Genomic DNA, 26,667 nt, shown 5'->3' with positions numbered 1-26,667 from the left:
TTGTGGACCAAAATCGCACTGGCGATACAGGTTGTACAGGTTTTGCCGACAGTCGACTGACGTGGGTGCAATACATTTCTCTTGGAGTGCTGCAGAGGCAAAAACACAGAAAATTAGAGGAAACGCTGTCCTTTTTAGGACCAAAACCCTACTTTAGTATTTCAGCCCTTTTTAAAGCCAAACCCTCAACAAAAAACAGAAATCCGTTCAAGATGTCGAAACAGAAGGAACCAACCAAGAAGAAGGAGGAGCAGAAGAACCCTATCATGGAGAAGGAACTCACAAGCCAAGATCATCAGTATCCAGAAGCAGATAAATGCCTCGCAACTGACCCAGAAACCAAGCAGAGTGAACTGCAACCGCTACCTGTAGTGATGTATCGTGTCGGCTCTAGATTTAGAACGGGTAAGGGGATGGAAGTTATACATCTCAGAAAACGAATATACATGATAACTTTCCCGACTCAAGCAGCTCGAGAAATATTTCTACATATCTTCGAGGAGGAAGAGTTTGGTCTATGCACGACGTTTGGCAACCAAGAAGTCGTCAAAAGTTCCGAAGGAGAAGAAACTGGCCCTGTTCAGAGCCAGCAAGCTAGACACACACAGGAAGAAACCTCACAGGTGAGAAACCTCAACGCAAAAACACAGAAAAACCAAAACACGGAAAAAGACGACGACCAGCAGAAGAAACTGACCGAGATCATCATACTATATCCCACTAACCAAATTTTCCCACCAAACTACAGACACATAACAAATTAAACTCATACCCAGCTTTATGTTAGAAAAATTACAGACAATGAAGTATGTTTTTTACATGATTTTTCCCATCCCTTCTTTGTGTTGTTTACCATGTAAATAACTTGAGCATGTGCACGACCGATAAAGGAAGTTTTCCTGGACTCCATGTGTTTTCGGGTTTTTCCTCCTACTACCCAAGCCAATGGTGAAGTGAAAAATTCTTCACGCGCTTTCATATCTTCTTTTTTCCTCTTCTTCCTTCTCTAATACACACTGTCCAGTAAATGTCTAAGGATAAAAACTTAAATACAACAGGCGTTCCACCAATCAGGGATAAGCATTAATTTACGTTTTTTAAATTTTGGCCAATCACAAACAAGCTATTTGTTTACATTTTTCAGATGGATAATTGTTTTTACCATTGATAAAATACTACATATTAAAACTCTTAAATTCACACAACTGAAGAGTTTTTATATACAGCACCTTACTGTGCTTATATTAATAATTGTTATTTAGGCTACCGACAGAGATCGGTAATTTAACCATACGGTAAAAGAATGGTTGTCCATAATTGCTTATATAATATTCAACCTAATCTGTTAGGTCTTATTGTTCCAATTTACATATTTATGTTACTTTTAGTCTTAATATTTCAGCTTCTGTACGAGGAAATGTTGACTGAATTATCTTATAAAAATCACTTCTTTTTAAAAACAAAATTTTTCCTGTTATTATTTTAATGAATTTTACATGTCATAAGAATCCACAATTTCGCAGGGGAGTTATATGTCTTTAATTATGTTACTGTTCAGTTAGCTGCACGTTCGCAGATCAGGTCCAGATCTCCTCGCTGAAGTTGTAGATGGCCAACAGATATCGCGTAGATATACTCGTAGTAAAATAATGGTGGCCTACGATTACTAATTTAATTTCAGGGAAGCTGAAACGATATAACAAAATCAAGAGGTCCTGAAAGCAACTGGAATTGTGGGGAAAATAATTAGTATTTAATTTCCCTTAAATCTAAATATCCGTTTTGGTTGGATTAGGCAGAACAGGAATTCCTGTTCTGCTTAAAACTAAAATTAGATCAAAATGCGTTACAAAGTGCTGGAGGGTCATTAGGCAGAACAGGAAGTAGACAGAACAGGAAGACACCTAAACTTAATAACTCTTGAACCACCTGGTCGATCTCGATCAAATTTTTAACATAGATGACGTTCCAGTCTGGAAAGTTTTTTTAATAAAAATTTTCACTTTGACGGTAGAACCTAGGGTAGGGGGAGGGGAGATTAATATATAAAAATAAATAGAACTTAACTCTTGAACCACCCAAACGATCTCGATCAAATTTTCAACATACATGACATTCGGGCCTGAGATAATTTTTATTATGCCGTGCCCCGCAACATGGGGAGGGGAGAGGGACATATAAAAATCCCCGAAAATGACCAATATCAAAGAGTGCTTTAGTAATAGTATAAACGGAACATATTACTATTTTTCCTTAATTTAACCCAGCGAAATCGGGGTGCGTCTTAGATTCGATGACTTCTTAGATTCGAGTACTTATCGAGAAATTCTTAAATACTACTTTGGTAGCCATAAATATTTGTAATTTTGTATCATGTTCAATCATTCAGACAACAATAGTGTCCTGCCCGTGTGCAGGACGTGCGGGTTTGCTAATCTCATTTAAATTGTTGAAATATTTAAGCCACGAAATATAATAATTTACCTTATACTGTAGTTTAGCTACTAGTTAGCTGTAGTTTAGCAATTATATTATCAATGTGTTATATCGAAAATTATGTATGGAAGAATATTCTATTAATCTAAAGAAATACTTTCATTAAAAGTTAGGAAAAATCCAATGTAAAACAAAAAGAATTATACTATCTCATCTGAATTTTTATCCTAAATTGTATGCTATCTTGGCAGAAAGAATTTTTTCTCTAAAATTATTTTGTCTTTTTTTTAGTTATTAAAATCAAGAAAGTTGCAGATAAGGAATTATCTCAAAGGAGTATAAGTTTTCTATAACTATTCCAAAATTAAAATAGTTAGGTTGCTTAACAAAATCACAACTCCATATAACTTTAATATGCCTTTTATGTTAAAAGTATTTTTTAACCTTCAAAATTGACAATCTTTTATACACAAAACTTCTAGCGCTACCGTGTTTTGTTTGGTCGCTTTCAAATAACTGAAGAGGCTATAGCAGCGTATAAAAAGGAAATTTTTGATATTACCGTGTTTTGTTTGGTCTTATGAAACAATTTTAACAACAACTGATATAAGTATACTTCACTATGTGAAGCTGGAGAACAAATTATAATATCTTATAGGAAACGTATATTCAACAACTACAGGCAAATAAAAAATAAATATATGAGAATGCATCTAAATATGAAAACAAGAATGTAGGAGCGACTATTTACATTCCGGAAAATAAAACAATATTGAAATTCAAATTACCAACATGCATCTTTATCTATGAAGCCTTTGCTATTCGTCAAGTATTAACTTATACAAAAAAAAAAAAAAAAAAAAAAAAAAAGAACATAATCATTTCAGTTTGATTTGAAAAGAACATTATCGTTTCAGTTATACCGCACCCGGCTTTTTATCCAGATTTAACTCCGTGTGACTTTGCCTTCTTCCCAACTCAAGGAAAAGCTTCGAGAACAACGCTTTCAAATAACTGAAGAGGCTATAGCAGAGTATAAAAAGGAAATTTTTGATATTAAGAAGAAACGACTATTTAAAAATATTTGATTCGTTATTTTTAAGAATGCAAAGGTGTATTGATGTTTGTGGGAACTTTTAGAGAAATCATAAAAGGTTTGTGTAAATAAATCGATTTTTCAAAGAATATTTAAAAATTCTTTCCTTTGAAAAAGTAGGTAGAGCTAGACTGAGTAAATCAGAGAGATCTATTCCTACTACCGTTTTATTAAAGAATTCTCTAATAACATCAGGGTGTACAAAAACACTTCAATACAATTTTTTCTATTGTGAGGTAGAAATTACATAGCCCAAGACCATGCGGCCAAAGACAGGATATCTACAGACCTTCGGGAAAGCTAGGTAGAGTGGCGTAGGAAACCCCAATGGCCCAGGCGAGCAGTGAGAGGGTTGAAGGGTCACAGAGCCCCGAAGCAGGATAAGCAACTGAGGTTGGGATCCCGACAGAGCTCTGAAGCAGGCTAAGCCTGGTAGAAAAGAAGCCGAGTCTCGCAGCAGACTAGAGACTTTGATGCTGGGTTTCTACTAGTGCTCCAGGCAAGTAAGAAGAGGGGAGAACAATCGAACACTGGTGCTTGTCTTCGTTGTTCTTGGAGGGTTTTATTTTCTCAAGTAACGAGCGTGAGCTCTTGCCTAGCATTTGTATTTTGCTGGGCTGGCGTCTTGCATTGTTCTGATCGCTACTGTCGCATATCTTCCGGATTGTCTTGTGGTAGTTGCAGTATTGAATTCAGACATTTTCACCCGGGGGGGGGGGGAAATGTGAACTCCTCGGGGGAAGGGTTGTTTTTCTGTATTTTTGCAAGAAAGAAGCATATTTAACAATTCCATTCACATGCACATCGTACCTAATATTGAGACTAATTGCTGATAAATATTCAGTGAGATTATAATTAAAAAAAAAAAAAGTTTAATTTTATCTAAAACATTAAATAAAGACTGGCAAAAATATTTTAGACTAAACTTTAACTGCTATTTACAGTAGCTATTTTTGTTACTATTTCCTATGTTCAGTAGTTACTGTTTGTTACTAATGTAGAAGTTTTCAAAAAGATTTAAATTAACGCAAATTTTTTTGTCCTAAAACAAACATACATAGGAATATCTTAACAAAAAGTTATATTCTTTCTCACACTTCTGATTATAAATCAAGCATATTAGCCTTGGTTTCTTCATTGCATACACATCAATAGTTTTAGTTCAGTGCTTAAAGTGAGCCGGTTATGCATCCGAAAGTTCGAAAGTCGGCCGGTATGGCATACCGGTAAGAATAACTGGTTTGAATTGTAATTTGCGTGCACACACACACACACACACACAAAATTTTGCACGTACGTACGACGTTAGCATTGACTCAACAAATATGTTTGTACCATCAAAGATTTCGTTGCTGCTGCTGCTCCGAAAGTAAATATCAGTTGCCTATCACCTTATTCAATGGCAAAATTTGTACTCTTGATTTTTTTCAACATTTGTATGAGCAATTCTACCCCTCTCAAAATAATTTTAACTACCGTACCACCTGCCTAAAATGTTTAACCTGGATCCACTCATGACGTTGACAGGACTCTTTTTAATTTCAAAATTATTCTTTTCACATTATCTGAACTTCTGTATTTACAATTATAAGAAAATTAGTGTTGACCAGGAGTCAAGATAGACCTAAGTTGTTTCTGAAAATGGAAATTAGATTAGAGAGAATCATTAAGCCGACAAGGCTTTTTCGCGATTTGTATACTGTCTTCTTGAATAACTGTCTTAGGTCGGGAGATTAAGTTCTCACTAACTTGAAGTGTGGAAGCAATATTAGGGTCACCATAATGGATTTTGTGATCATATGCCGAATGAGGTCCTTCGCAGAATTTGTATTTATAATTTCCTTCCGTACGGAAGTCCTTGGGATTCGGAGTAACTAAGAGCATAGTTTCGACGTAATAATTCACGTTTGTTTTATCTTGGCATGCTTCCGCCTAAAGGATGGATCTGTCTGCAACGCGTTTTTGCCACGCCATGGTTAAGTTGTGAGTTACAATACGCTAGGAAACAGCAAAACGCCACACCACGCGCAAATCACTGTAACATACTTGTTCGCGTGTGGCAACTAAGCATTTCATCTACCCGCCAAATAGCAATGACCTAATTTGATGGGCTGGCTGGCAACTAACGTCACCTACACGACAAAGCCAATAAGATATCTATTGCATTAAAACTTTCACGCGAGTGCTAGCAGAAAATCTTTAAAAGCCAATCAAGTGCACTGGCGGGAAGTGTCCAAGACGAAACAAACGCGAGTTATTACCTACGTCAAAACTATGCTCTTAGTTACTCCGAATCCCAAGGACTTCCGTACGGATGGAAATTATAAATGCTAAATTCTGCCAAGGACCTCATTCAGCATACGATCACAAAATCCATTATGGTGACCCTAATGTTGCTTCCACACCTCAAGTTAATAAGAACTTAACCTCCCGACCTAAGGCAGATATTCAAGAAGACAGTTTTCAACCTGCAGAAAAGCCATCGGCCTTCTCCCCCACCCATTCCGAAGACAATTGCAACTTCAAATAAGTTTTCGGCCCCTTCGAGTGCCGCTGACACTGAGGAAGCAATGGACCTAGCAGAGGACTCCTAAACCCGTAATGCCGCGGCTCCAGTCTCACTCCGACGAAAGATAAAATCTTTTTATGTGTATGACTACCCCACCGATAAAGGATACAAGATCAGCCACGGTGCTACAACCCGCTGTAAAGAGATATCTTACTGTGCAGTCACCAAGAACGGTATGAAGTTTCAGTGCGCTAATTAAGAAGATTAAAAAAAAAAACTTGGAAAAATTCTGCCAGGAATATAAATTTTCCTATTCCATGGACACTGCACCTACCGACCGCTACCTTAAGGTAGTACTCCGCCAACTTCCCATCGATACCCAACTGGATAATATTGAAACAGATCTCACTAACAGAGGCTACGATGTCTTAAACGTCCAATAAATGACGGGGAGAAGTAAAAATCCCCTCCCATTGTTTATCGTTACCTTAGCCAAGATTCAACGTCAAAGACTATTTTTGAACTCACTTATTCGGAATTCCACAAAGTTTCTGTAGAACCATACCGACCAAGTCATTTATCCAGTGTTTTAGACGTCAACGTTTAGGACATACACAGTCATTCTGTTATGCCACACCAAAATGCATGTGATGCGCAGAAGCTCACTTTAGTTATCGATGCAACCAAAGTAAAAACGAAACCATATCTGAATGTGCTAACTGTGGTAAAGACCATCAAGCCAATTTCAAAGGATGCCGTATCATCAAACGCTTCCAAGCAAGCCGTGCTCCAGCTGACGTCAAACTTACTGAGCAAGACTTCCCACCGCTGGTGGCGAAATCTACTTCTCAATCGACACGCACTGATTCTGCACCTACTTATGCCAGTACAACTAGATCCAGCAGAGGACCTCCCTCTCAGCTGACTGTAGACTCCTCCTCCGACTAAAGTTCTTCAATCAAAGAACTCCTTCAAATTTTACGAGACCTTCCATTTTCAGCATTTTTACAAGCTGTCACGAAGAAGATGCCGCAAGTCCGTCAAGCGCCTGACACTTTCAGTAAAATTACTATTTTACTGCAAATTTTAGCCGACTTTATCTAACTTCTCCGTCAAGCAGCGGTACGCCTAGTCAAGTTTTGGCTGGGTGACAGAAGATGAGTTCGGACCAAACCCTCATGAGGGTCATGCAACTCTTTATTCTATTGGCTTCTCCAACTGCCAATCAGGATTCATCTACATTCAAACTACATCAACTGACTTCCTGGCTTCCCCAGACATTCTCCGGTTCCTTCGTAGGCTAATACAGGCTTACAGACTACGTTCATCATACTCTCACGGTCATGTCATCTATCAACAAAAGCAAGCGACAAGCTGTTTCTCTCTTTACCTCATATGAAGATACTTCATACGCTTTCTCATCACATACAAGAGGTATGGGCTTTTATCCCGGATCTCAAACTCGAATAATTTTGCCATGATTACCTGTTCGACTGGTGAAGTACAATACAATACAATGTAATACCACGGAAAACAATATTCATTCAATATTAGGCTGATGATAGTTGGGATTAAAACATTTACATATTAGTCCTCACGCACTCTTTCTGTCTCTCTTTCTATAGATTTTTCATGTCAAAAATGGTGCAAAAATATCAGGAGTAGATATGTCGTTTAGGGTTTTGTCAAACTCACTGCTCTAAGTGGTCGTATTTGTTCCATACCGTCACCTCATTTAATGTCACTTTAAGCACTGATTTAGTTTACGAAATCTTCAGTAGGATTTTCCACGACTTTGTGTCGTGTCGTGGAAAATCAGCGCTTCGGGCGAGAGTATACGACGGTAGCCCCGTACGTGTGAGGTCGATAGACCAGCCGCAAAAGGTGAGAAAATTTTAAAAAGTAAACTCTGCTTTTCCTTGATTTTGAGCACTTTTTATTACTTTTTTCCTTTCATTTTATATATGTTCACATGCCCACATGTGCATATGTGTTTCATTCCTCTCTTTTTTCTTTCCTTCTTTTCTTTTCTTTTTCCCTTTTGCGCCCCTTACTTCGGCGCCCGGGGCCGTTGCCCCTCCCCCATTGCACGTAACTGAGCAGGATCTTCGTCACCTTCAATAGCAATCTTTCACTTATATACTACTATTATATTGATAAATTCTATATAAATCTCTAACCCAGGAGGGATAACTGTTCCTCCCTGATCCCTCTGAATCTCACCCTTTCACTCACTTATTTTTAGTTAAAGAAAGGTGTGTTTACTTTAACAATCGTAAAACACATTTACGTCTGTTACTTCCGATGCGAGAAATGGAATTTAGGCACTCTATTTCAAATAATGCAAGAACTGTACATTTTCAAGAACTGAATGAAGTCTGCTGACATCAGAGATCATATGGAATGATCAAAGCCCTACCTTTCCTTTCCTATCTCAATCTGTGCTAGTGCTACCTACAGTACTAATATATAATATAGGGCGAGAGTATAGTACCTACTAAAATACAAATCTTTCTTCAACAGTTGACAATTTCATGTTCTGCCAAACTCGGTCATAACGTTAAGAAATACAGGTTTTATTGACTATTTTGGTATTCTATCTTAGATGTTAATTGTTTAATATTTATATAGAATGGGTCTGTGTCATTTATATGTATATTGAGAGATCGGATTTCGTCTGCACGTGCACGGAAAGAAAAGCAAATAATTGGGTGAAGTAATTTCTACATTTTGTGACTGAAATTTTGGAAGTGTCTCCGGGGGGGAATGAATTTTCTTCGGGGGGATTCCTCCCCGGGCTACTCCCTGAATTCATCCCTGGGTGGTTGTGGCCTTAGGGTGGTCTTGGTATCCTGTAGACTTGTTGTCGTGATGCATTGGTTCCAATGCCTGCAATGGTTGGGTTGGAGTGGTTGCTGACCGTTTTCCACAATCGGGTGGAGAGGTTCTCCCGAACTTCCTTGAGGAGTGGAAGGTCCAAATCTTCATGGATCTGGGCAATGCTAGTTCCAATTGTGTGTTGTGTTATGGTTCGCGCGGCCTTGTTCTGAACAACTTGAAGTTGACGGTGATGGTGACGTGTGCATACTTCCAAGCAGGGTGTGTATACAGCAGGATTGGCCGTATGCAGACTTCGTAGATGTGTCGTCGTGTACTGTGGCTGAAGTTTCCGCTGAGGAGAATTGGCAGCAGTGCTAGAAATGTTCTCGTGGTTTTGATTTATGTTGCCGAGAGGTGTCTTCCAAACGTCAGGCGGTGATTCAAGAGGACTCCGAGGTATTTGGCTTCGGAGGCTAGTTGCAGCAAGGTACCAGACATCGTGGTGCCAAAGTCCCTGTTCGCGTATCTTCTAGTGAAATCTATCAAGATGGTTTTAGTAGGGTTGATCTTGATTTTCCACCTCTGTGTCCACTCTTCCAGTTTGTTGATGTGGCGTTGCATTGCCATCCTTGTGTATCAAGGGTTGCGGTTTTGGGCAAAGTCTGCCGTGTCATCTGCATAGGTGGCTAGGAACTTCCATGATCCGTTGGTATGTCTGCAGTGAAGAGTGAGTACAGAAGTGGATAGAGACAGGATCCCTGTGGTACTCCTGCGTGTATTGGCTTGGCGTCTGTCAGATGTCCTGAGTGGTACACTCTGAATCGGCGGTAAGTCAGGTAGCTCTGTATGATCCTGGTTTGATATATCGGTAGACCCGTCTGGTGCAGCTTGTGGAGGAGTCCGTTGTGCCACACTCTGTCAAAGTCATTTTTGATGTCTAGAAGTAGGCCAAGGGTGTGGCCTCCTTCGTTGTATTGGTGTGAAATTTTATCCACTACCCGGACCAGCTGAGGAATGGTGCTGTGCCCAGGCCTGAATCCATGTTGATGTTCTGGTATGCTGTTCCTTTCCTGCACCTGGATCAGGATTCTCTTCTGGATCACTCTCTCCACTATCTTGCCAAGGTGGGAGAGCAGACTGATCGGCCGATAATCCTTTGCTTCCTTCCACACTGGGGGAAGTATCCCGTCCGCATGATGACATTGGTGATTCTTGTGAGGAATACCACAACCTTCCTTGGGGCCTTTTTGATTGCTAGGGTTGTGATTGTGTCTGGACCTGCTGCTTTGCGGTTGTGTAGGTGTCTGATGATTTTAGTAATTTCCCTCGGAGTGGCCAGACCAATCACCGGGAGATGGTAGTCTTGCTGTATGTCTCGCAGACTGGCTTGTACTGCGTCTTCCGTGGTGGCATCCAAAGGGCTGCTGTTCTCCTCAAAGGTCCCCTGGAGTTGGTCTGCGAACACTGTTGCTATTTCTCTTGGAAAGTACACTAGTCCCTGCTGTCAGAGTATAGGTTGCGTACGAGGCGGTCCTGGGGGTTTTGCGATGGCTCGCAGGAGCTGCCAGAACTCTCTGGAGGGGAATCCATGACTTGCAGCTTTTCGTTCCAGGCTGTGTACATCTGTCTCTGGAGACGATTTTTGACCCTTTTGACAAATATTCCACAGAGCCTTGAATTGCGGGTGCCTCATTTTCTACCTTTGGCGTCTGTCCCACCGTTTAAGGGAGATCAGGGCTGCAGTGCTAGATCTTCAGGTTGTTGCTGCTGCTGGACTGTGGTGGCCAGTCGGTAGGCGGATTTTATGGACGTGGAGAGGGCTTGTACTGCAGTGTCAATTTCGTCTGCTGTGTTCACCGGAAGCCTGGGGTCAACCATCTCCGCTAGCAGGCGGGTCGCGGGTGTATTCGTTCCAGTCCGTGATGGCTTGCTTGGGCAGACTGCTCGCCAGAACATGGTGTCTTAGTGCTATCGTGAACAGCACTGGAATGTGGTCCGACTGTAGATCGTGAAGTACTCCTGGGCCATCCAGTATTACTGTGTTAGCTGACAGGGTGATGTCCAGCACGTCTGGTAGTCCGCCATTCCTTGGGAAATGTGGGGCTCCCTTGGTGCTGCCGGAATTAGGTCTATCTGTCGCAGGGCTTGGTAGAGTGCTCTGCCGTTGTCATTCGACATTTTCGAATGCCATGCCGGATGTTTGCAGTTGAAATCGCCCGCCAGCAGAACCCTGTGACGCAGTCGTTTTAGGGCGATAAGGTCTGAAGGATGGAGTCTGTTTCCAGGTGCTCGGTAAACAGAGACGATGTGGAGCGGCCCTTCTGGAGAGTGTAGCGTGACGCCTGTTGCTTCCAGAGATTGCAACGACGGAGGTTGTAGTCGGTCATGTGCGATCTGCCTTTTGAGAACAATCGTAGTGCCGCCTTTTCTTCCTTGTCGATCATCTCTGTAGGTGGTATAGTTCCTGATTCTGAGGGAGAGATGGGGCTTCAGGTGTATCTAAAAAGCAGTACCACGTCGATGTTCTCTCGCTCCAGGAAGTCCTTGAATTCTTCTTTTTTGCTTGTGAATGCCTTCTGCTTTCCAGCAGGCCACCCGTAAGGATCGGTGTATATTGGAGTTATTGTGTGTCATCATCAAGGAGGGTTGCAGCGACGTCGAGGAGATCGTCAGTTTTGTGATTGGGTCCTTGGCCGCAACGATCTTCCTGAGTCCCTCCATGAGGTTCTGCAGGAAGTTCTTGACGTTGAGACCCGGGTGCACTACAATATCTAAAATTTTCGACATGCTCCTCGTAGAAGCAATCCGAGGGTAAGGAGACATTTAAGGCCTTGTGCAGAGTCGTTTTGACGTATGATTAGAGTCATACTAAAGGCCTAACTACTAGAGGAAACATATTAGTCGAACTCTTTAGTATGGCTCTAAATCACGCTTCAAAGACTCTGCATATGGCCCTTAGAATCTGGCTTCTTTAGGCTTAACTAAACACATCAAACGTGCTACAAGTGATAAGCCAGGATGGTACCCGCTCCAAAGGGCGCCGATTTCTGTGCCACTTTGGGGGCATTCAGATGTGAGTTTGTATATTCATAAAATAATACATATAACAATACATATAAAAATACATATTCATAAATGTACATGGCGGCCCACATAACATTTGGGGGGGCTGCCCCCCAGGACCACCTCCCTTGTCCTCCTATCGCTGGCTTCCTTAGATTTAACTAAACACACCAAACGTGCTACAAACGACAAGCCAGGATGGTACCCGCTCCTATCGCTTGTATATCCAAAACCTTTCTACATTCAACTCTGACAACCTCCGATGAATTAACAATTCTCACTAGTATCCAATAAAAGAGGAGCTGACAGATTGAGATATATCTATGCACGCCCCTATAGAATCAATCTGTTGTCTAAATTCATGGGAGTTTATAAATTAATTTATTTTTCTCATCAGCTTGCTCTTCCTACTTGGGCATCATTCCGTATTAATTGTGACTAAACGCAATATAAAATATGCTGAAAACAAAAACAATGTCACTTATCTGAATCTAAAATGGAAACTTCGGTTGCTTTAACGCAAAATGCTACGGAATGAGGTCCATAATTACAATGTTCGTGAAGATAAAATACATATGGAAGAAAATCTCTTGGTTGTGGCAACTTTGATTATACATTCCTATCTTTTCTTGTCGTTCTTGTGAAGGAAAGAGAAAGAAGAAAAAGATGGCGGCCGCGTTTGGTGTCCATGTGGGTTCAACAACGGCATGTTTGGCATTAAATAGGGACGGAAAGACTGATGTTGTTGCCAATGATGCAGGTGATAGAGTAACTCCCACTATTGTGTCTTTCAATGAAACAGAAGAAGTGGTTGGTCTAGCTGCAAAATCAGGTCTTGTGAGAAATGGTGCTAGTACGATTATTCATAACAAGAAGGTGATGAGTTTGGCTATAGGTGAACCTGAATTTGAAACTTTAGTTGCACGAAGTTCATACAAAATATTAACTGACAACAATGAGATAAAGTATGAAATAAAACGTGGAGGAAAGACTCAGTACTTTACCCCTGAGGATGTTGCTAAGTTGTTATACGAAAAATTGCATTCAGTAGCAGTGGGTTCCATACGTTCTGATGAAGGCTTACGAGCTGTCATAACAGTGCCTCTTCACTTTAGTTCAGAAAATCGTCGCATAGTAGAAAACGCTGTAGAGAGTGCTGGATTTGAAGTCATTCAAATGATTAACGAACCTATATCAGCTTTGTTAGCATACGATTTAGGGGAGAAAGAATCGCAGGATACGTATGCCATAGTATACCGTGTTGGAGGTGTTTCTATGGATGTTACAGTAGTTCAGGTTGTGAACGGAATGTTCGTCGTTAAAGGCTATATCCATAAACATTTCGGTGGGGACAGCTTCACAAAGCTTTTGACAGATTATTTAGCTGGCGAATTTCGAAGTAAGTGGAAGTTAGATCCAGAGGAAAGTAAACGTTCTATGATAAAGCTGTACAGTGCTGCGGAGAATTGTAAGCATATATTGTCAATGTTAAGTAGTGCTCATTGCTTTGTGGAGTCACTATACGAAGGTGTTGATCTCAATGTAAACGTGTCTAGGGCACGGTTCGAAAACTTACTTGGGTCTGTGATAGATAATTATATACAACCAGTGAATGAAGTTCTCATGAAAGCAAACTTGAAACGTGATGACATAAAGAAGGTGATATTGTGTGGTGGTACTTTAAAAACTCCGAAACTGCAGCGTACAGTTTGTGATTTATTTCCAGATGCTACAGTGTGTAGTAGTATAAATCCGGATGAAGTGATCGCTTTGGGTGCTGCGAAAGAAGCTAGTTATTTACCTGCTTCTTACGAACATGAAAATGTGTTGGAACCTGCTGTGGAGGTTCCAGCAATTTCTTTACCTGTATACTTGAAAACTCTCTCCGGTGATGAAAAGACTTGCATAATCGACGCCTTGACTCCACTTCCAGTGAAACGAACTCGAATCTTTGAAACAGTTCCAGAAGAAACTGTGTTTGGTGTAGAAATTTATGTTAAAGATATAGAGGACTCTGGTAGGTTTCAGTTGGTTGGAAAAGCGGTACTAGATAAATTAACGAAACCAACTCAACTAATTGTTCAAGTAAATATCAATCGCAATGCAAGTTTCTTCATAAAAATACATGAGAAGGGAAGTAACAGAAGTACAGTTAGTAGAATTGATGCCCATACTTAGTATAATGAGTGACTGTACTGCTTGGTGAAATTAAACAATGATATGCACTATTTCATTACCGACCTATTATTTTCCTTGTTTATTGCTTTTTCGAATAACAGATCTGTTAGGTATTTGGTAACGATTTTCTATTTGTTAATGTTATTTTCCTTGTGCATATTCAGTGTGAATTCTCGTGAGTTGACACGAAATTAATTTTTAATTCGTACAACTGTATACGAAAAACTCGCTATTGTTTTCTATACCAGTTGAAATTGTTGTACTACAGCTAGTACCTCAATAAATTTATTATATAGTAAAATTTTGTTAGAAACTAAAGAGGTTACTTGTGGGTATAAGGTGGTTTTGTCGGGTGGAGTAGAGGTTAGATTAGCGACATATTTCATCGGGTTAACTTTACAAAGGCCGCTCGAATTGATATCGTACGCAGACACGAACAGTGGCACTACATTGAACCATGAAAAAGCAGTTGTATTACCTAATGATGAAACACAGAAATATTCCTTTTTTGACATACTAAATCACTGACACGCTGTTGCGGGGGCGCTTCGTTTTTACTCTGTTTTGGTGCAGATTAGACATAATAGCCTTTAGTGACTACCTTGCACAGCTGCATGCATGATTTGTGAAGATTCAACGTCTGTCGATCGGCCAGTTATTCCGTTTGTATCTGTGCAAGTATATCAATTTGAGTTCTCTCATTTCGACTTTTAATAGTGAAGCATCTCATTCAGGACTTATCAAGAAACTGTTAACGTATATAATTCAAATTCCATACGAATGGTATGTTGGATGGTATTTCGGGTTAAGGAAAAATTAAATTTTCAGTTTAACGTCCTACTAAGGCCCTTTAGGCTGAGAGAGACGATGATTAAGGCAAGTAAATGATGATGGAAGAATTGGTGAAATGTGAATGTAGGAGAAATCGGGAGTAGAGAAACCCCACGGACACGATGTTGGCCTCCAAAAACTCACTTGGCCGGAGATCGACCTAGGGACCGCACACATCAAAGGTAAGCGCTCTACCACTGAGCAACCTCTCCCCCCTTAGGTTATTAAGAGAAGCAAAAGCCATGTTATCATAAATGTACGTTTTTTTTTATATTTTTTTTTTGGATGATAAAATTCAAAAATACGTGTAGGTAATAGTCGCCACAAGAAGAATATATTCCCCCATGTGGGAATCCTGCAATACACAGTGTTGATTCAAATCAATGTGCTGTACTGTTCTTAAGGATCGGCTGCATAGGTGCTTCGTTAATTTTCATAGTCGTGCTATTTCGCGCAGACACTCAATATTTGGTCGATTATTAAGATGCTTTTGTGCTAGTAGTATATAGTGAAGAGAAACTTGGGTAGATTTTTCGTAACCACAAAATGTAATTTGCGTAATAAAGAATAAAAAACCAAGTAATATCTTTACTTAATAAGTATGAAGTATGTAACAGAATGAGTTTTACTAAAAGAATGAGAGCTTACTTTATTGAATCATTGGCTAATTTTGTATCGAGACAATTTCGGTGGACATTTCGATCTTTGCATTGATGTCGGTTTCTTCATTTCAGCTGTAGGTGGAAGTAGAGATGCAAGGGCTCGGAAAAAAACCGGCTTTTTTGGAAAAAGACTCGGTTTTTTCTGCTTCGCTTTTTTGCTTGGGAAATTTTGGGCTCTTTTCAAAATTCTGCTTTAAATTGATAAAGCAGACTTTGTTTCGCTTCTCTATAACACAAAAAGTCATTTAATTAGTGGTTGATGCCGATAAGAATATAAAACATCGAAAATGAACCATGAATTTTGAAAAGATATTTCAAACAATTTTACTTCAACATTTTCACATTATGAATTCCAAAGGATTAACCATTGTATATAATTAAAAAAAAAAATAACATCCTATATACAAAAGTAAGCAGAGTTGGCAAGAACCATGGTTGTTACTGAAAATGCCAAAAACCCGTTTTTTGGGGGCAGTTTAAACCAGGCTTTTTTGGAGTTTAAACCAGGTTTTTTGATTTAGATATTTTGCTTTATGTATTTATATCACATATTCACAGAAATAAGTTTGTTTCGTCTTGGTGTTATTATGCAGCAACGGGGTTATGCTGGAAGAGGTTTCATAAGCTTAAAGAAGTCCGGCCAGTAAATGTCTTAAATTGAGAAACTCCAATCCTAGCAATTGGGAAAATCCCGTCATTATTTTAAATGTAAAACAATAACGGGAAAATCCTGTTATTGCTTTCCATGTAAAATTTAAAGGTCAACGTATTATAATCAGTACGTTAAAACTGAGGTATTAAATTACAAATTTAGTATGTAGATATCATTGACAGTCCAATCCAAGCTAATGTTGGAAGCTACGTAGGCAATCGATAAATTTTACCAATTTCAATCATTATATTTAAGCAACCTTGGCTTCTTTATAAAACAACAGGCATGCAGAAATATATATTTGGTTTCGTTTCGTATGTTTAGGCTTAACATCCTTACGTAATACCGAGGTTATCAAGGAGAAGACTTTCGCTTAAAGTGACATCCGAACCGCTACTTGGTTTACACATGAAAGAAGGGTTGTGGTTCGACCTAGAATTGAACATGGGACACCTTGATTAAAAGGTGAAAAGGAAATAAGAATAATGCAGATGGTTTGACATGTGGAAACGTCAGCATGAAGTTCACACGATTCGCATTTTTGTTAAATATTCCATAATCCTCTTTTTGAAACAAAATAAAATTAAAATAAATCACAAGAGAAATACTTAGATTTATATGATACAATTAAAGGCTGCACATTTGGAACTTTTGGTTCTGTATATTCTTAAAAATCTACATTTAAGTTTTTTATATCCACCATCAAGGGCGCCCATTAGGGGGGAGGCGCTCGCCCCCCCCCCCCTAGAAGAAAATGTAGGCCCTACTTCAGAATTCGAAAATCCAATAGAATTTTTACATTAGTTACAGCAAAATTTGAAACTATTTTTGAAACGTCGCTTATATTTGCCCCCCAATGGAAACCACAACATGGGCGCTCTTGACCACCATCACGGTTTACCCAGTCCTCAAGTTTTCTGAATTTCTAACAAGAGGGATTCAACATATCATTATGGAACTCCCCCCCCCCCCCCCAAGAAAAGGACTACGGAATATATTTAAGTTAAACTAAATACAGCTGCACAACAAACATGACTTGAGTGGTTGGCTTTTGCGCTTCTATTGGAAAGTCCGGGATTCAACCCAGCATTCGACCATTCTGACATAGCTTTCCTTCATTCCATCTGTGAACGTAGAAATAGTGCGTGTACTGGCCGACTAGGAGTGTAGGAGTTGGCCGACTTCCTTCCTTATTGTTTTTAAAATGTTATTATTACTAATTACCAGCAGTGACGGTTTTGCAAAGTTTAGGGGGTCGGTCTTTCGGACTGAAGCCTGTTTCCCAAAGTTGCGGAATATCTAAAACGAACGAAATATCTATTAATTATGCCTTTACTCATAAGCATTAAGCTCCCGTCAAATAAAAATTACGAATGTTTAGAAAAACTAAACATTAGTAGCAAGAAAACCCCTCCCAAAATACTTTTCTAAATTCGCCACTGATTCTCGGTATAAAATGATCTTCAAGGTTGTATCCGGAAGATTATTGCTAAACATATAAACGAAACGAAATATTAGTTATGCCTGTACTCATAAACTTCAAGCACCTCCCAAATAAAATTAGGAATTTTTTTTAGAAAACGAAACAATCAGAGAAACCCCTCCCAAAGTACTTTTCTAAATCCGCTACTGATTATTTGTATAAATTGGTATTCAAGGTTGTATCCGGAAAATTATTGCTAAATCATTGCACAACTACAGTATAACAAAAATGTGGAAGTACGGTTTGACGGACATATTGAAAACGTATGCTTTGACGAATATGTAGAAAAACGTAAGTTTAACTTTTGTGCTAGAAGCTAGAGTACTAAGCTCTTAGAAATGAAACACGGATGACAAACTAAAATGATCTAGAGAAGAAAAAAATGTCGATAACTAAAAAGTTAAAATAAAGTTAAATAGCCTCTAAAATTGCCCTCAAATACTACATTCTTCATGTTAGCTTTAATTCGTAAAACATGTGCTCCATCCATCTTGATGGTAAATTACAGAGCTAAATATGGCATTTAGGTCATGGAATTCTTATCTAATTATAGAATATACTATAAGAAAGCTATTTGGATAGAAAAATCATGAAAATGAAAAAAAAAACAAAATTTCCAAAATTCTCGTTTTTTTTTTTTTCTTCAAAAAAGCCGTCTTTTTATGTGAAAAAAACCATCGATTCAAAAAAGCCGGCTTTTTTGCATCTCTAGGTGGAAGTGCCCATCAAAACTATCTCGATACCAATAAAGTAGATCATCGTATAAGGAATAATGATCGTTATATTTGGTGGCCGAGGACAGACTCGGCTCGACTGGCCTTGTATGTGATACTTTATTTCTCGGTTACTACTGCCAAAAGTGAATCAAGCGCTATAATTGGTGGGCAAATACCCAGTCGTAAGGAATAAAGATTACTGTGTTTGGTGGACAGGCTCGATCAGCTTGTATATTGTACTTTATTTCTCGATAATTATCGTCCGGATCTGAACGACATTTTGTTGGGGTGTAGTCCATCGTCTAAGGAATAAAGATCGCTATACGTGGTGGCCGAGCTTGGCCAGGAACGGGCTCGGAAACAAGGCTTGTGTTCTGCTAATGTAATAAGTACCGCAAACCTTTACATTATTATTGATACACCAAGAATTAAAAAAATCAAGATTCGAACCGGGTCTCTGGCTTACCGTGCTGATTGGTTACCCAGTCCGCTCCCTGAACAGTCGAACATGCACTATACAGCTCCAGATATGTTTGGATAAACCAGTGTCTACATTACAACAGAATAAGCTGTGACAGGAAATAATTAATGTATTGGCACTGTCAGCTGTAGACCTGGGTTCGAATCACGGGTCAGTCGTGCATTGTTTCATCTGTATATCATTGAATTCTCAACTATATAGGAATTGCTGTTACATAAAATTGGGTATTCCCTCACTTTATCAAATATAATAATAATTGTGGTTACTTTGTGAGGAGTAGGTGCGCTTGTTGGGATTAGGTAAGTACAGGCTCTTTCCATTGTCGCGTATGATAAACTTATTTGCATTGCCTGATTCAATCTTGGCAAATTTGGGTCCCACACAAAAACATTAAATAGGGTTTCTGTATATCAATAAAAGACTTCCTTTAGTTAACCCTTCGTAAGTGAGGTGAATTTCTGGAACATCTTTAGTGAGGCTGGTCTCAGAGACCGTTTTTTTTTTCTTTTGTTCTCCTATGAATTCTTTCTCCTTATTAAAGCTAAAAATGGTTGCATTATATTACCATCACCTTTATCACTATACAACTATGATCATTTCAATTATTGCCCTAAAAATACTAAGAGATTCAACTCCGACACATGTCCCGAAAAAAAAAAAAAAAAAAAGTAAACAACAAATGACCACCACCCGGAATCTGAGACCGTGCCTCACTAACGAAGGGTTAATAAGAGCACAGACCACATCATATATAATTTATTACAGTGGACCAGAAATAGAAGAATTGACATATACAGCTTTTGTTTTAAAACTCGTATGATTAATATGTGTCAAACATGTGATTTTTTTGTCACTCTTAAAGGTCTAATGAACAAAACCAGTAAATATTAAATAATACTAGATGTTAACTTCGTAATTATTTCATATCATGCTGATAATGTTTGTGGCATCGTATGAAAACACAATTAACACTTCGTAATGGTTTTAAATAACTGCATATGGAAATACTGCAATGCTATGATTAGTAATTATGGATGTGGCAACTTCGTAATTATCCATATGTATTAGAGGTACATCATTTTCTTGATATATGAAGTTATGCTCAGATTGTTTCATCAAGAAAACCACGCAGATGTCGGAGTTTTCCATGGCAAATATCTGTGCCACACGCAGCTTCAATTTCTTTTTCTCTTACACTTTCACAAGTAAACGTGTAACAGATAAAATATTTGCATCCTGTTCTGCAAGTGTGTTTGTATGAGCTATATGCAATAAGCTAGGCATGGCACTTGATTCTTATAGCAACACACTTCTTATATGCGGGTGTCCAATGACTACTCGTTGCTGAACAGATATACATGATCAATGGCACATCTGATGCCATGTGTATTGTTAATTCCTGGAACTTTGGCCAATTCCAGTCAACCTGAATGGTGGTCATGTGCATCTTTCTGCATTAAGGAAATTCATTCACATCGGGGACAACTTGTAGTTATCGCAGTAAAGTCTACAGCGAAGGAGTTGGGTATAGTAAATCATCTTCCCATGACTTCTGGTACTGTTTGTACCCGAGATTTTGCATTGCCACTCACTTCTCAATTCCTTTTCCATGGGAAGTAGTTGAGTACTTCCATTCTGTACTTGAATACTTCAATTCCATTACTTACGATGTAGAGAAGGTAGCATATGAACTTGTTCTTAAATTCACTTAATGGACCATCACTTTAGAAAAGCTGGCACAGACAGTTTTGATTTGTTTTTAGCATTACTATTAAGATAACATTGTGTCTTTTACTTTTGTTTAAAAATAAAAAATGCTGTAAATAACATTACATTCTGTGTGCTTGCCATTCACAGAAATAATTCATGGCATAATCAACCTGCAATATAATATTGCTTTGTTGTATGTCGTATCGGAATGCTACGTCTTCAATTCTTTCAGTCTGTACATGGTGCTGGAAACCTTTAAAGTGGGACAAAACTTTGTCAGTCAATTCTCCTACGCACCCCTTCTGAGTTGCCGTGTCAGACAGCTATTTGCTGTCTGACGTGACTCACTCATTCCACGGCATATCTTCAGCATTGTTTAATCCTTTTTCTGCTATGAACTCTTTCAATAGCTATTCTTCATTGGTACTCAGAATATTTAATTTTCCAGCAGTTTGAATATTGGTCAGTATTACACAATACCCTCTTTCAGAAATTACTATTGTATAAAATATTCCTAATTCTTTTACAGGGTGTCTATCGGTCACGAAAGTCATGAAAAAGTCACTAAATCGGAAAATGGTCATGAAAGTCAAGAAAAAGTCACGAAATTTATCTTTCGAATCACGATTTTTCTTTATCTGTACAAATATAAATACAGACTGGAAAATTTTGTTGTATAAAATTCAAAATACACCACCAAAAATGTCTATGGTCGGCGTTAGATGCTACCAAATTGCAAGCAAAGCACGCTTCTATTGCATGCATGAAAATTCGGCCTAATTCGCACCCAAATTTGCTCTTGAGAATGTTATGAAATTTTATGGTTTCGTAAAGAAAAGGTCACCAAAAAGTCACGAAATTTCATTTTGAAATTTAAATAGACCGTGTTTTAACAACATGAGATTTTCATGAAATTAACATTTGCACTGCTCACTAGGAGAGTCTATAAAGAGGTGGAATATTTTGTGGCCTAAAACTGCAAAAGTTTGAATATCCAGTGTTTACATCAGGATTCTCTGTTGAATAAGGCATGCGCTTCTTTCAGGTGCACTGTAAGTCGGTATTTGAGAACACGTTTTGTAAGGCCATTGTTCCATACAGTCACCTTATCTTGCATACCTGGCACTGTGTACACAATGTATTTGCAAAGGAAGAATTTTATCACTATTTCATTGATATCAGTCACTACTACATTTATAGTCCTTAATTAGTTTTAAGTCTACTTTATTCAGTTAACTACTCACAACTGCTATTTATTTACGTCGTGCTACTGACATTGTTTTTAAAACTTTATTTCTTCTTTACCAAGAGTTCATTTAGTCCTGCAAGGAGAAGTTTAAGGGGCAGAAGCACAGAAAATCCAAACCTGTCAACACAGTTGAGTTATTACTCCTGGCAGCTTCATTTTTATTTATTTATTTATTTATTTTTAATTTTCTTTGTCATAGTTGATTCCTGTGCCGATTTTTTTCTCTTGTTTTCTTTCTTTCTCCATAAAAGTTGTTGGTTAATATCCGGCGATAAGCGTTGGATGTTAATGGATTACTGAAGTTTAATTCCTGTAATATATTATAAACACATATGCTAAGCAGAAAGTGATAACTACCATCTTCTAATGAGAAAATAGAAAGCTACTAGTCAATACCCTATAATGGAGAAATTAGCAACTACATTACTGTGTCACGTATATGATGGCACTGTCACATACCTGGCCATTAAAAAATGTAAAATGAAAGATTTTAGTTCTCTTGTGTCTCCTGATAAGTCAGCATGATTTAATTTTTCATACAATATTTGGACATTTAATATAATCCCTGTGGGGTAAGAACAAAAGGAAGTGTGTCACTGGTCATGTTCGTGACTCCTGATCCCATGTTAAGTTGTAGGACCATGTCTCTTATAGCCTCGCTGCTGAACAGGATGTGCAAGTCCATATCAACAAGTACAGAAGAGCTTATATGAAGGGCAAATGGCGATGTTCCTGTAGGTTAAAATGAAAGAAATTTAATGGTAAAATTCCAGTTAAAAAAAATTAAGTGGTGAGCATGGCGCCTGTATCATTAATAATTATAATAATCTGAATAAAGTGACGCATTATTCCATTATATTGAGTAACAAAGGTAATGTCAAAAGAAGTATGAGAAACCATGAACACGAGGTAGTCGCAAAATGAACCGGCGACTGTTCAACTGGAATATCAAAGAAAATTATACCACATTCAAAGGTTCTAGTGTTAGAATTGTTACGGGTTTGCATTCGTGTTCTCCAACTGAATTTGATACATAACCTTGTATCATGAAGTAGTAGTACTTTAATCAAGTGGTTGAAACCTGAATTACAGTGATCAGAAAATGCATCCCAATTTTTACTCACAGGGAGGAAACAAACTAAAACAGTGATAAAGCTTATGAGCCGTGCATTGTACTTTTATCAAGAAAGGTTTAAGAAAAGGCAGGAAGCTTCAGATATGACTCCAGTTTATCAACTTTTAGAAGTATAGACAAAAGTGGATAGTGAATGATAAATTCTGATTATGGTAAACTATAAAAAACAAACTTACTAGAACTGTTCTGGACGTACGATCTGTGGGGAAAGATGTGAACTGGAAGGAAGTAACTGGAATTTTTACAATGAAGAGAATTGATACTAACGGACACAGTGCGAACTTTTACTCAACCAACAAAGGCAAACACTGCAAAAACTAATTTCAATGAAGCACAATAATGTTAACTATCTTTGGTTTAAAATTTCTAGTTAAATAGAATATCACATAACTTCCTTCTCGAACTCTTCAAAAATAAGAAAATCTCCAACATCAAAGGACAGAAGTGAAAATTGGTTGGTTGGATAGGGAGTTTAGTGTCCCTTTCATCAGTGAGGCTGTGTGAGACATAGACCTCCCTTAAAGTGGGATCCAAAGCATATGAGCTCGAACCCGGGTCTCTCGCGCCAAAGACGCATACGCTAACCTTATAGCTACTAGGGAGCTTAACAGAAGTGAAAATGAAATTAAATTCTAGTTTAACGTCCTTATGAAATAAGTAGTAAAATGAGAATGTGAGCCGTCATGATTCCCGTATAGTTTGCACACACACACACACACACACACACACACACAAAAAAAAAAAACGTTTTCTCTGAAGGTCTAGATTTAGAAACATTATACGAAGGAAGAACAGGTCAATCTTTTTGTGCCTCCAGGCGACAATGGTAGGTAGCTAATCCTTTGTAACAGTGGCATCATTTGGCTAATTGACAACTTATTGACGTCATAGGCAAAGGTAGATCGTAAATGATATTTTGACAATTTTACTGCTGATAAGAAAAGCTTGATTAGTCCCGTAGTTTTATCATTCTACTTACAAATTTCTGTAATTCCTGAATATTATTTGTACTTCCGAGCTTTCGACTCTTCTCTGGAATTTTGGTCACGGAGAATAAAAACAGAAAGAAATAAAATAAAAACATCAAGGAAGAAAATGGAATGGACCTATCAAGGGAAGAGCAGTGCTAGAATATACTTTGTCAAGTACAACGATTAAACATCAAATAATAGTGATGCAAGCTGCAAAAGATGGAGTCGATTTGTGCGGTCTTTTTGTTCTTTAGTGAAAGGTTACCAGCTCGTGCTATTGTTTTCATTGTTATGTTAATGCTGTGAGAAATTTGCTCTTACTGCTTTCCATTCATCACTTAACCATCCCTTGCCCAAATTTATTATTATTATTTTAATGAATAAATAAATTTTCAAATACGAATCTCCCTATTTCATTTCTGACCTTCAAGTAAAGGTTTTGGATTTTCTACTTTGTGTTGTGTTTCTTTTAAATGTTTCGACAGATCTGATACCGGGCTTTCCTCTTTTGAATCTTTAATGTGCTCTTTGACACGGACCTTTAGATTACGTTTATTTTTTCCTATGTAATCCTCATGGCAACTGCATTTTATTTCATAATTGCCGAGATTTTCATTGGGAGCCGTGTAGTAACTCTTAAATTGGGTAATGTTCTTTTCTAAAGTTTTGGGGTTTTGAAAGCTGTACGGAAACCGTACTGCGTATAGATCTTATTCAATGAATGGGTACCCAGTCCCTTTATTAATTGGTATAAGCAGGTTAAAAGGGGTTTATGCTCCGATAAACCTGAAACCAACACGAAAGGCATAAAAATGGGTAGGACCAGTGCCGGACTGGCCACGTTGGCTACTTGGCAATCGCCAAATGGCCCGAGGGAATCCGCAGGGACCACGAGGCGCAGAGTCTGTAGGCCTTGGTCGAGTTTTCGCGATCGCAATTCTTTCTTGAGTCTTCCTAACAAAAAGGTTGCGGAAGTCTAAGCTCGTCTTTCCGAAAGAAATCTTCTCGCCCCCCTTCCTCCCTGTTCGTATCAGTACGGCTTCGTGAGCCAATAAAACTTCGTACTTAGCAAAGTCTTCCTCTAGTCCGTAATGGCCCCTTGCGCTCATTCGCTTTTATTTTTCATCCCATGCGTACACTGTAGCTTTTGTCTCATTCAGTGCCGGATTTACGTATAAGCTAAACAAGGTATAGCTTAGGGTCCCAAAAATTAAAGAAAACAACTGAATGTTCATTTCTAAAATATAGGAAAAATGATAAATTAAATAAAATCTACATTTAGCAGCAGTACTTCGTGTTGTGTAGACTCCTGTGATGTAAGTAATTGGGTCCTCTTCTGCTAACCTGCTTCCTGAATATCACTACTTTCTTCATTTCTGTATATAGGGTGCCTACGTTTATCTTGATACTTAAAGGGGCCCCATTACCTTCAATAGCTTAGGGCCCTACCAACTTAAATCCGACTCTGGTCTCATGCATATTACCGAACTCCCTTCTCCAGGCTCTCCTCTGGTAAATGGACAAAGAAAAAATAATTGATTTGATTCCGTACAGGTTTTAAACCCTCTTAGAAAGTTAGAAAAGAACATTACCAATCTAAAAGTTATCATACGAATCCCAATGAAAAATCGGGTATTATGAAGTAAAATAGTTGCCATGAAAGTTACATAGGAAAAATCAAATGTAATCTAAAGGTTCGTGTGAAGGAGTACATCAGTTATTCGAAAGAGGAAAGCCCGGTATTAAGTCTGTCGAAACACGTAAAAGAAACCCAATACGAGGTAGAAGATTCAAAAATTTTAATCGGGGCCAGGAATGAAGAAGAGAAACTCGTATTTCAAAATGTATTTATTCATAATAATAATGGTAATAATAAAATGGACAAGAGTTGGTTGTGATGAATGGGAGCGGCAATTACGAAATTCTCAGAGCATTGACATAACAACAAAAATAATAGCACGAAGTGGCAATCTTTCAGTCAAGAACAAAATATGACACAAATCGATTCCACCATATTCCAGCTTTCATCACCACCAATTCATGTTTTATCATTGTACTTGACAAAGTGTTTTCCACGTTCCAAGTGACATCGCTCTTCTCTTCGTAAGTCCGTTCCATTTTATTTCTTGATGTTTTTATTTTTCTTCATCCTGTTTTTAGCCTCCGTGACCAAGACTCCAGGGGAGAGTCGAAAGCTTAAAGGAAATTCAAGAATTACAGAAATATGTAAATAGAATGATAGAATTCCTGAGCGTGGTTTTACATTGTCCGTAGTTTTACTTACATGAAGTTGGATAGTATGGTCCCACAAAAGAATTTGAATATGTAATAAGGTGGAGCGAAAAAGGCTAAAAACTTTAAAAAGTTTACCGATGAAATCGCACTAGATGTGAAAAGTTTCTTTATTGACTATTGTAAGACCCCTGATTTGTTTCATACTTTTCAGGCTTCATTTTCATTCCTCGCAAAGATATTAAAATTTGCAATTTTTAAAATAAATTTTAAAATTAATAGAAAAGATTGATTATTTTCAGAGGCTTGCTTACTGAAATCACACTAAGTGCCAGGAGTTGTGTATTGACCAATAGAATATCCATGATTGTTTTCGTAGCTTGCTTATTTCATGTTCATTCACAGCAACCATCTTAAAATTTGCAAGTTTTATGGTAGATTTC

At 38.3% G+C, this 26,667-nt stretch overlaps 1 protein-coding gene across 1 annotated transcript; it reads left to right on the top strand.

Moving 5' to 3' along the window:
* The first annotated feature begins 12,561 nt into the window (after positions 1-12,561).
* On the top strand, positions 12,562-14,157 carry LOC145664285 (heat shock 70 kDa protein 14-like). The gene has a single exon (XM_081730821.1). It carries the CDS (start codon positions 12,591-12,593, stop codon positions 14,100-14,102), a length of 1,512 nt encoding a protein of 503 aa, XP_081586947.1. The 5' UTR covers positions 12,562-12,590; the 3' UTR covers positions 14,103-14,157.
* The last annotated feature ends 12,510 nt before the right edge of the window (positions 14,158-26,667 follow it).

The sequence above is a fragment of the Thermobia domestica genome, chromosome 11, assembly GCF_964235325.1.
Source record: "Thermobia domestica chromosome 11, izTheDome1.hap1.1, whole genome shotgun sequence".
Classification (NCBI taxonomy): domain Eukaryota; kingdom Metazoa; phylum Arthropoda; class Insecta; order Zygentoma; family Lepismatidae; genus Thermobia; species Thermobia domestica.
This window is presented reverse-complemented; position numbering and strand designations above follow the sequence as displayed.

What these genes read in the sequence shown, in the direction of transcription:
- LOC145664285 (XM_081730821.1), top strand. Translation starts at nt 12,591, where the DNA reads ATGGCGGCCGCGTTTGGTGTCCATGTGGGTTCAACAACGGCATGTTTG.